Source organism: Symphodus melops (assembly GCF_947650265.1).
Source record: "Symphodus melops genome assembly, chromosome: 13".
NCBI lineage: Eukaryota > Metazoa > Chordata > Actinopteri > Labriformes > Labridae > Symphodus > Symphodus melops.
In genome coordinates this window covers 21,556,476-21,568,617 of record NC_136703.1, presented here as the reverse complement: position 1 = coordinate 21,568,617, position 12,142 = coordinate 21,556,476, and the positions used below count along the sequence as shown (strand labels likewise).

At 44.3% G+C, this 12,142-nt stretch overlaps 1 protein-coding gene across 1 annotated transcript in view; it reads left to right on the top strand.

Moving 5' to 3' along the window:
• Positions 1–12,142, top strand: part of camta1a (calmodulin binding transcription activator 1a) — a 292,114-nt gene that overhangs the window by 158,349 nt on the left and 121,623 nt on the right. The window contains 1 exon segment of the mRNA XM_079360272.1: positions 7,241–7,376. Within this exon segment, the coding sequence (XP_079216398.1) occupies positions 7,241–7,376 (136 nt within the window).

Here is a 12,142-nt window from a genome sequence, read left to right as displayed (position 1 = left end):
TTACAATACATGCAGTAGGTTTATTTTTTTCTGATGAATAATAATTTTTATATTCATACTCGTCTTTGCAAGGACAGCAAAGTTGACATTAACCAATTCCAATGATCTGGTCTACTAAGTTTTATCCACATGCTAAAGGCTCAAAGTCTTACTCTATCAGTTAGCATTAGAGAACGCTGATACTTCAGCTTCTTAACTTCATAACTTTATGGAAATAGAAATGCAACTGATTGGGAACAGATGCACGAAAGTAGACGAGGAACTGAAGCTTTAATCAATTTATATGTCAGAAGAAGACGGTTTGTTTTAGAGGTAGAGCAAGTCACTGGTATATATATGATGACTCAGCTGAAAGAAAATTCATTTTAAGAATCGATGAATCCATTCAGGTTGTTTTCAAGAAGAATTGTGAAACATTTGCTTGTTCCAGCTTGTTGGATTGTCTTTTTTTTTGTCGTCATTTCTGACAGTAAATCAAGTTTGTTTGATATCACAAGACGCAATTTGAAGAAGTTACCATGGGCTTCAGACTTTGAAAAGGGCTTTTAAAGTTTTGTTTTGTGAAAATAATCAGCCCTAGAATAAGCCCTAGCTGTAATACATTTGTAGAATGAATTTGTTTGTGTTGTTTTTAACTCGATTCATATTTGGGCCAACACAAAGGTAATTTGACTCCTTCATTTATGGGCTTAGTGGCCTTTGGAGTCAGTAAGTAAAACTATGGACAGGCGGAAGGTTTTAAAGTTTATGTTTCTATGAACTAGGCTTTCATCCTCTCTTACTTTACTTCTTTTGCTCTATCGTGCTTTTTGTAACCTAATTTACACTTTTATTTTAAGTTCTGTCAAAGAAACAAGTTGGTGGTACTTGTTGAATGAAGCTTTAATAGGAAACCTGTAAGAGAGACATAAATCTTTGATCCTCTGCTCTGAATATATGTCTTGGAAGTGCAAGGCCACATCATTAGCTCGGTGGCTGAATCCTCCTGCTTCTCGTTTTAATAGAAAGCAAGGTTGTTGTTACTAATAATGAAAAGATGACCTTTTCTCGCTGAAGTCTAGTTCGACTCGGATTTAATTGCATTAGTATTTCCTTACCACAGGAGAATGCAACTCTACGCGATGACATAAAATAAGACTGTTTGCAATTCCCCCACTGCACATGCATTATTGAAAGTACAAAAGCATCCTCTTTACGAATTGTCATCATAAGGCGATGCTACAGGACTTAAGTCTACAGATGTACGGTGAACTCAGCATGTAGTTGTCAGCAGGAGCCAGCCTGTAAAAAAGCTTTTTTCTTTATTTACAACGTCATGAGACACACCACGGATGATTTGTGAAGATTAGTGGAGAGGATGTGAGGTATGAATCATCGTCTCTGTCGTCGCTATTTCCAAGTGAGCATATGCATACCGACTAAAGGCTGAAAATAGCAAACATGATGAGGAAGCCCTTTGAGGAAGCAGTTAAACGTCATCAACATTTCAACCCAGTTAAACACATCACACACACACACACACACACACACAGCGATAGTGTGCATTTCAAGTGAATGAGAAATGTCTTCACAGCCAAAACCTTACAAGCACTGAAATTCAAATTCCATGTCACCTAAGCTGTACATCAAAGCTGCACATTAGCCCTCGCTGCTATGCGTGCATGTGTTGACACAGTGAATGGAGTTACCAGTGTACGACATGGCTATTTGTAAATAATGTCCCAACCTCATCCACTGGCAGGAGCCGAGAGTTTTGAGTCTGAGCAGTGATGGCAGTCTCCCTGAAATGTGCATGAAACCGGCTTAGCTGCTATCAGCGCTGCATCACCGGCAGTCACCAGCCTCTCTCTCATTCTGTCGGGCTGCTGCGGACCAGATAAGAGCAACAGCACCACCACCCCTCCACCCCTGCTGCTTCTATCCGCCTTATGTTCTCTTCCAACAATCCAAAACCCACCCTCCCACACCAATTCACCCTTATCCTCTTTACAAGGTCTTATAGGGACAGAGACATTGATGTGCAGCTACCAGCGTAATTTATATTCTTTGTAAATTGTCTGTGATTTTTTCATTGAGATAAGTGTGGGGGGAACATCTGTTTTGTGCTGGAGGGCAGCAGGCCGGGGCTGGAGTTCTGTGGGAGACACTGGAAGTAGAGATAGAGAGAACGAGGGTAGGCATACGATCTGTCTCCCTATCCTGAATTACGACTCCAGGGCCGCAGCTAGCCCCTCGTCATTACAGTCGTATTTAGTGTAGCACACTGGGTGAACAAACATTGTGCACCATCTGGAGAGCATTTCAGATATGGCATCATATTTTGAAATAACCGGACTTTAATGGGACTGCTTTTTCTCCTAGTTATCCTTAATGCTTTAAAAATAGGACTGAATTTGTTTCATTAAGAATCTCGATTGGCCTCTGATATCGGTATCAAACATTGGTAACAAGCTTAGGTGTCAACCTCCAACATCAGTATCAAGCATCCAAGCACTCAGAATTAGGACTGAGAAGGCAAAAAGGTTTCAGAACATGTCTACTGTATGAATCACAGTTCAACACTTTATCTGATTAAAGGCCACAACTAAAGATTCAAACTCAATCATTTCAGTGGATGTGCTAAATGTTTGAATTGTTTGGTAACAGTTTACTCTGTCGTTTAGCACCTACAAGCCTTATATAGATATTTACAGCACTATAATGTAGCTATATAAAGCCATATAGCCATATATGGTAAGAAGAAAAGATTAACATGTCACAGTGAGAGAAGATCTAAAGGGAGAAGATTGAAGATGCTGCGTAACTTGTTCCAGCTGACTGACCCGCCACAGTACCCCTGACTCCCTTGATTATCATATCTAATTAAGCATTCAGGGCTCAGAGCTGAGGACGCTTGGGACTAAAGTAGTAGGAACTGTGGGTATGACAGTGACCAGGCGTTGAGACCTCATTGGCAGTCAAAGAGCTACGCAACCCGGCGGCGTCTCGACATACGAACACTAGCGGGGGAGTTGGAGGGCTTCAGAGCAGCGCAGACAATGAATCTCAATCCTGAGGCCGTGGCAGATTTACATTTAAAGTAGTTTTAGCGAACGGCCCACTTCCTGATGCATTCTTTGGCAGGGGCTGAAGGGAGCAGCTTATCTGCGAGTCATCAATTGCACATGATGCGTCCAGATAGGAGCACCCGACGCCGCGCCAGCACCTTTCTGCTCACACATCCTGCTCAAACATGATGTGCCATCTAATAGAGCGCTGTTGCTTGAAATATAATTACATTACTCGTGGAAACACCTCTGCTCCCCGCCAACAGCTCCAGATATGTGTGTGCTTGCACGTCTACACGTGTGTTAACACGTGTGACCTCCGTTTTATCCGTGATTGACAGAAGCCGTAATGACCAGCATCAGTGTATTATTGATGTTCTGTCACTCTTCTTGCTATTAATATGGTCCCGAGTTGGAGCAACAGGGTGACCAGAAACTTGGTGATGTTTGTGCACGTGTGCGTGATACATGTGTGCACACAAACACTCAAGCTCAGGGGCATATTTGTGCCTCATATTTATACTTAATGGGATTGGTGTGTGTGACACCGAAAGGAGTGTGTGTGTGTTTGTGAGTGTGTAGATATGTTCGGAGGAGGAGTAGGTGCAAGTGTGGTTGTTGACACAGTGGGGTAAAGGCTGTGATGGCTGAAGGCTCTGATGGGTAATTGAGAACAGCAGGTGTTGCCTCCCTCCTGAGCCACTTCAGGCCCCAACCAGCTCGCCCTCCGATCTTCAAAGCCTCTCAGGCCTAGCGCTCCTTCCCTCTCTTCTCCTCTCCGCTTCACTCCTCTCCTCCATCCTTCTCTCCTTTTCTCTCTCCTCCTTTCTTCTTTTCTTCTGTCCTCCATCCTCCGCTCTTCTCTATCCTCTCGCCTCTCCTCCTGGCTGCACTGCCAGTTGAGCTTGCTGGGGAGAAAAACAGCATGTATGGTATTAATCAAACCCAGGGCATCATGGGGAATTGGACAGAGTGTGGAAGAGGGAGAGAGTGGCTGGAGCCCAGCTATTACTGCGACACCGGTCCACCAAGACGGAAATATTTCATTCCCTTTAACTCCTTTACAAGAAAACATTCTGCAGCACTCAATTGTTACTTTGAAGAAAAAAAAAGGACAATTAAAGTGTTATACTCTTGTCTTAATCCTGAGTACACTTGATACAGTTGAGTACTTTGGGTCAGGTCATTGAGTAATAGCGTATTTCTTGTGTGATACACATCCAAGAGTCAATATTTTGGAGTTGCTGAAAACATGTATGCGTTAAAAGAACTAAACCTGTTTGTGTACTGCAAGAATGTGTGGTTATTAAAATCAGAAGACTCCAGAAATCCTCTGATGTTTTTTCATATTTTAGGTTTTCATGATGATTCACCAGTTTGGTGGTTTCTCCCCACTGATCTCTGCTAGAACAGGAATAACTCTAACACTCGCACAGATTTCTCTCTCTCTCTCTCTCTGTCTATTTTAGCCGCCTCTTTCTTGGCTTTCTTCCTTTTCTTAGTGCTTAGGAGCCTTTAGACAGTCAAGCTGAGCCTGTGAGCAATATTTTGCCTGTGTGCGCTCCAGGCCTCCCCCTGCTCTTGCTTTGTTGCCTTGCTGAACACGTCACCAGCCTCATAAACCCCCCACCCCTCTCCTGACTTTTCACAAATGAACAAATCTGATTGAGCGAATGCCATTACCTGAGTAAATGAATGATTCCTAAAGGACTGGACATGGCCTAACAACCACCCGGAGGGCAAAGCTTATTATCGCTGCAAACTCCAAAGAGGAGAGAAAGCAGCTGTGGAGCGTGTGTGCACTTTGTCAGAAGAAGCCTGTATTTCCATTTTAATCTGCCACATTTAGGCATCAGAGACAGAGGGCCTCCTGTCACGCTTCTTTGATAACAGAGTAGTTAGCTTTTTCCCCTCATGTATAAATATGTATAATTCTGATAAGATTAATTGGAGCGCCTAAGTATACAGTGGAAGAGATGAGTTGGGGAGAGGGGAAGGAGAGGGAGACAGCAGGAGGGAGAAGAGACACATTATGTTGGCAAAGCATGCATTTTATACAGGCCTCTGCCTCAGACCTACTCCAGGGTGCCTCTGCTCTCTCCTCCGAGCCCAAAGCGCCTTGAATTGAAAATAGCATCTACCTAACAGTCTCTCAAAAATAGCTGAGCGAATACGTTTTTGCGCCGAGCCGATAAATACGCCGTGGAGCCTCTGACACCGACGCCTCACCCCAATTTCCAGTGCTCCGGAGGAGATCAGATAGCCCCGTGTCATTTGATTTTCTGCCTTATCTCATCCGCGCCCATCTTTTTGTCTCAAGCAGAGCCACATTTTAAGAAGCACGCACTCCTTGTATCTTTTGAAGGACAAAACCCGAAATGATATCGAAACAAATAATAGGATCACACAGTTAGAGAGGGGCATTTCAGCGCAAGTTTGATTGAATCCCAGTGCTGATGTAGGCGTGTCAAATGAGCGTCCTTCAGGTGACTTTTTGGGAATGCAAATGTATGTGAGTACATGTTGGGATTGCAGCAATCTGCAAAGTTGTTAGAAGACCAGCGCCATTTATGATCACGCCTCATCAACTGGTGACATTACAGTTGCTGTAAACTAGAACACAATTTATACTTCTTGTAGCCGGTTCACTTTTCAAACTGACCAATAAAAATGTCTCTTAAATAGTTGTTTTCTGCAAAGTGTGCTGAGTATTCAGTGAGCGAGGAGAAGACAGCCGGAGAGAGGGCGGTGTGGGAGAATCGAGGTGAGAGATCTTGAAACAGATGAAACAAAAGGGAAAGGGAAAAAAAAAAAGGCAAAATCCGAATCGGAGAGAGAGGGAGGAGGCAGAGTCTCCCCTGATGCACAGCTCGAGTTGACTGACGGCAAGAAGAGAGAGGAAAGGAGGGAGGGGGGGGGGCAAGGGAGGAAGGGAGATCAGGAAGGAGTTTGTACGCCTGTGTGTGAGTGGCGTCTCTCATTAGAAGGTGCTGTCAGGGGCCACAGAGGGGGGACTGCAGGGACCCCTTCTCCATCCTTTCTCCTCCCTCTACACTGGCCCCCGAGATTGCAGCCTGGGAAAATGATTGATGAGTGATACTAAGATAAACACGCGGCCTGGCCCCCAAAGGCAGCCCCTGCAAAATGATGCATGCAGCGTTATAAATAAACCTTGTTAAAAAAAAATTACAATAAGCCACTAAACAATGCAAAACAATTGTTTATTTTTATTTTTTTTCTCACAGAAGACACAAATCAGCTCAGCTTTTGTTCTTTGCTTTGATGAGAGTGTTCCTATTTTTTATTTTTTTCGTCTTCATGAGTTTGTGTTTGCGTATGTGAGCAACGAGCGCAAGGCTAACAAGGCTCACCGGCTGAATGTTAAACCATCTCCACAGCAGCTTGGCCAGGCGGCTTTCCCACACTTTCACTGTGACGCTTCAAACACTGATGCAAAACCTGTTTTCATTTGGGAGGGCTCCAAACCATCACATCTGCGTGAATGTTAGTGTGTTTGCCTGTTGGAGCACTGGAAAAAAGAGAAGTGTGAGACCGATGCACATTTCAGCGTATGGATTCAGGCCACTCAACAATCCATGCATACACAAACCCTCCTATTGTGGAGTAAGTCATACATTTTTGATGCCACACTTTCTGTTAATGTTTAACACTGAGCGCAAAATGCCTCCATTACATATCAAAGTGGAAAGGCAGATTATCATCAAATAGTTACATTATATCATTATGAGTCCACAGGCTGTGGTCTAGTGGAGTGAGAATGAATTATGAATGTAATGTGAGGGAGGATCTTTTTCTTCCCCCGAGGGACCTCCAACACCACAACTCATTTAAGTTGGATGAATGAGAGATAAGAAAGGGACCCCCCCCCCCCTCCCATGACGAGTGTCAATTAGCTGCACACACTTCTCGCCGTAAGAAATGCTGAAGGCTGCTTTGTTCATTGTCAAACTCTGCTTAGCAATGGTGAAAACACTCGGAAGAAGTCTTGTCATCCTATTCACTGGTGCATTTTCCGCTGTGTCGGGCCTCTTTGTACATCTTTAAAATAAGTCCCTAAGCTGTGATGCAACTGTGCCAGAAAAATATTTTCTCATTTTTACTAATTATTCTTTTTACCTCCTTCTTTCTCTCTTTCACCCTCTGCATGTCCTCTGTCCTCTCTGTGGATCCAGGCCACAGAATGGGTCGATGATATTGTACAACAGGAAGAAGGTGAAGTACAGAAAAGATGGCTACTGCTGGAAGAAGAGGAAAGATGGGAAGACCACACGGGAGGATCACATGAAGTTGAAAGTACAGGGAGTTGAGGTGAGTGCAAGACTTTGGATTCAGAGGGCGTGAACAAGAGAAAAAAGGCGGGTTGAAGGTGGGGTGAGAGCCAGCCTTTAGCCTGACGCAGACAAACACAGGTCTACAGTGAGCTCTCCCCTTGGCTGTAATGGAGACAGTCACATGTTGCAGACGGCCGTGTGTCTCCAAGGAGACTTACAGAGAAACAATGCAGTACAACAATAGTTTTCCCTAGGAAGCCAGTGGAGTGGAACCGATTGTTTGTACCTTATTAAGGCGCTGGATGTTGCTTTTGCTCCAGAGAGCCTACATTAATCTTGCTGGCTCACAGCAGTGCTGAGAAACTAGCGTTCCCTTACCCTCTCCAAGTCGATCCCCATGCCAGCTTGTATCTATCCTTGGTTAACCCAGGCTCGATGTTGCTTGACCTAAGGTGTTGGGGAAATAGTGTTGGCACCTTGGCTTATTTATCAACAGTCCTAAAAAAAAATGATATCAGGCAAGTTTTAGCCCCAGACTTGTTTCACTTCCATTACTTGAAGATGTGTCCAAGTTTGGGTTCTGCTCTCTTTCACACAGGAGTTGAGATAGAGTACAGGTGGAGATGTGAGGGTGGGAGATTTCCGCCTCTCTTTTTTCTGTGTGCACATGTACACATAGCCACACACCTCAGGGAGTGGTGCTGTGAGTCTGTGTCACGCAGTGTGACAAAGACAAAGCTCAGGCATTCTCCCAACAGGGGCTTTGCACTCTGTTTGTACTCCTGCAGATATTTGTCACTCCAAGAAAATGACCTCTTCCTTTGCCCAGCCAGCTCAGTGTCATCTTTGGTCCTGCAGAGGCCTGATAACCTGTTGGGACAACATGCATCCATCGTGTTGCACTGTTACATATTATATTTCAGTTTCTGTCAGCTTACTTCACTGTCAGCTTATTTTCACTGATAAATTCCAAATTAAAAGAGATTATTTACTGTTGAGATTCTCAAACTTGTGCAACACAAGTTGTACGTGATGCACATTTGCACTTAATATGTTCAGGCAAATGCAGCATTTCCATTGGTGGAAATTGTACATTTGTATGCATGTCACAAAATGCAGATTTCTCCCTGGTTGATTAGGAAGCCCTTCAATTTATATTTTAGCAGCGATAAGTGTTCTAACTGTTTCGGGGAGTTCTCTCTAAAGCTGCCACACTCAGCTATGTTGAAGGCCTTTTGACCTCTCTTCAGCTCTCCCCAGGTTGCACCACCATTGCACAATTTTTGGATACCCTTCCTCGATCAATAAATAAATATCACATCATGACTGACTCAAACTATCCCTCCAAGGAGAAGCCTGGTACATTGTTGTATTGTTTGGAAGGAACAGGCTATGCTGGCTCTGATATGTCAGAGCTAACACTTCCCCAAAATATTAAGCACAAATACAAAGTTTTAATGGATGTCAGTTAAAGTTTTCTTTCTTCCTTCCATTTTCTGCAATATAATCAAGGCCCACATACTGAGCTCACATACTGTACAAGCACTGCCTCCCAACAGTGAACTTTACTGTATGCCACTGTCCTATTTTCCGGCATCAATGCTGGTCAATGTTCCAGAAACGAAGCCGTTTTTATTTAGTGCTACTCTCTGAACAGGCACAGCTACTGAATCACAGCTACTTCTCCTGTCCAGTATTCTTCTGTGGTCGTGTTCCTGTCACAATGGACGAGGAGAAACATACTGTTACGGGATATAAAAATACCCAGACCTCTGTGACCAAGAGTCCCAGCTTTTTAAGAATAACATTTTCAAAAGAAGACATTTCCTGGCAAGCGAGGGCTGAAGAGATTTGCTGTTGAGGTGAGAAAACGTAACAAAAAAAAAAAAAGCATAAAAGAGTCTTGAATCCAGAGCAGTACCAAAGATTCAATTTATACGCTACACTCTGTGCTGTGTGTTCTGTGTGGCCCTGTTGACTTGCCAGGATGTTTCCAAGTGTGCTAGGGGCTTCAAATCACGAACCTTATACGATCCATTGCTGCACCATTGTTGCGGTTCGGTATGAATATCCGCCAAAAGGAAATAGAAGCAATGCGTAGGGAGGATTTTGTGTATTGTTTAATCATTCAATGTTTATAGAGACATAGTTAATGTTTCAGATCCAGGTCAAATCCTAATATTTACATGCAGTGCACCTTAAGATAAAGGGTGTTTTTATTCAAATATAGTATTTCAAGAGTTATTGACATAAAGTTTGATTGTCTATAACTCGGTTTGATTTTTGCTCTGTGGGCTTCTATATGCTGAAACCAGTCCAGTTTACCAGAGCTAATAGCGACAACAACAGACCCAGTGCGAGACAAAACGGGAAGCTTTCTGAAGAACGAGAACACAGAGAGGAACTGACTCTGGTTTTCACGTGTACAAGAGAGCTCACAGTAACTGGACATGAACTTCCATTTCAGAAACTACACATGAAACTGACACTCGGTGCGCAGTGTGCAGTGTTTTTGCCTTCACGTTCACACTTTGCAGCCTTGGTAGACCTGAGTCATGTCCTTCGTCAACCTCAACCCCTGACGGAGACTGACAGAGGGAGGTGATCCATCACAGCTGTAAGCAGCCTTTGATGGGATCCACGGCCCATCATGCACTGTGATGTTTACTATAAGCACATAAAAATGACTTAAGCTTTGCCTTCTGTTGAGTGAAAGTACGAGACCTCAGGAGAGGATGGAGAGCTATCTGTTTCTGCTTACTGCTCTATTTAGAAAGAGAAAAGAAAGATCCATTTAAATACATAATTTATATCATGGCTTCAAACAGTGAGTTGACATAACTTGTGCATAAGCTCCCTTGTTTTACAGCGGATTCTTTAGCAACTGGAGCTGCTCTGATTCCCCAGCTATCCAGTGCTTAATAGGGGTTCTGTAGTTATTACATGGGCCAGGTTTAGTGCATGGAGAGGACAAGTGTTATGGGTGGTTTCAGGCTAGTGATGTTCAGTGGCTCCGGGGAGGGTGAGGCATGGAGTCCAAGAGTGAGGGGGCCCTTTGGGGCCTGCGAGAGGCAGCCTAGCGTAGCAGGAGTAGATGTCAGCGTGTGCTGCTGCTGTCCTGTCTGCTCTGCAGTGCTGGCTCAGCAGCCCGTGTAAACCAAAGCTCTACGCCTTTTCTCCTTCCCTTTCTCTATCTCTACCTCTCCCCGTTGTGTTTCATTTTCTCTCTTTCATCTCTCCGTCTTTTAATTCTGCTTCTATATATTTCATTGTCTTGTCTTTCCCTGCTCTCACCTCTTTTTCTCCATTCTGCCCTCCCCCCCCCCCTCCCCTCCTCCCATCTCGTCTACCTTCCAAGTTCACAGTCCAGACGGACAGAACCTTGAGTTGGGCGGTAATGCTCCCTGTTCCCTAAAATTGGAGCGCAGGGCATGTTGCGGCATTAGCGCTTAACAGGCCGTGAAATAGCAGCCTGCCTTCCTGACGTCTCCCCCATCACTCCAGGTGAGCTGGCCAGACGGCTGGATAAATGAGCAGGCAGCACCCCCAGCTTTTGGGGCACCCTGAGAAGAGATGTCCATCAGTGATTATCTCACTACACAGCAGCTCCCGGTGATGTTCAAACTTCCTTGGGGTTCCTTGCAACTCTGAGGAAGTCCAGTTGCCTGCGGTCAATCAGAATCCTCTGTGTTTTGATTGTGATGTCATCTTCATTCAGCTGTAGGTCTCACAGCGTGCACATATATCTCGGGCATCCCCTGGCTTCGTTCTGCGAAACAGCAGAGCCCCCAAAAAAACATCTGCATTTACAAACTCCATCTGAGCGCCGCTCTGCTTCTTGTCAAGCTTCTACCCCAAAGTTATCACCACTCCTTATCTGATTAGTTGTTAATGTCTGCTCGACTCCCCCCCATCTCCTCCGCTTCTCCACCCCTTCTTACCCTTCTCCCCATTATTCCTAAGCTTTAATAAACTCCCTCAAACGCGGATCGATTTTCTCTTAAGTGAAGGTGGCAGTGCCTCTGACTTATTTCATTACCGCAGGCTAATTATACCGATTGAAATGAGCTTCTCTTCTTAAGGTGTGCTGTGCTGCTCTGCGGCCCCACGCTCCCTCCCACTTTAATGCCAATACAGTTCTCAACCGGTTCTCTAGATCCCATTCAAGCCTCAGCTCCACCCCGCCATCCCTTCACCCAGCCCTCTCACCCTCCACCTCCTAAATAATCAGCCGGGGCGTCCTTAGCTACCGTAACTTGTCATTTCATGTTGGATCCACCCTAATGTGTGATTTCAACTGTGCAACTGTGCAATGAAGGAAGGTAATGGAGCATGCTGGTGGCTCAATCGCCTCTGTTCATTGATAATAATGAAGACAAATGTCAAAACATTAGTTGCTAATGTTGTAATGGAGTGGATGCTAGCGGATGCATGCTGGATGCTACACTGCATTGGCTTTCAATATCACATGACCTTCAACATTTAACTCCTCGTTTACTACTAGACTAATCCTTCCTTTTACAGCAAATTAAACATTTTTGTCCATCCAAAATTAAATCTAATGACTTTCTTCAGGGACAGTTCCCGTTTTTTTTTTTGTTTTTTTTTTGTTTTTTGCAAGTGAAAACGTGGTTTGGAAAACATGCCATAAAAGGGGTAGGCGGGTTGCTTCCCTAAGTTATAATCAAACTAGCTGCGTATCTGTGAAATGGAGTTGCTCTGGGTGCCTGTATGTGTATTCAGTAGCAGGAGTAGCACTGATTTATTGATGAAGCGGCTGATATCACCAGATTGCGTGGCCAG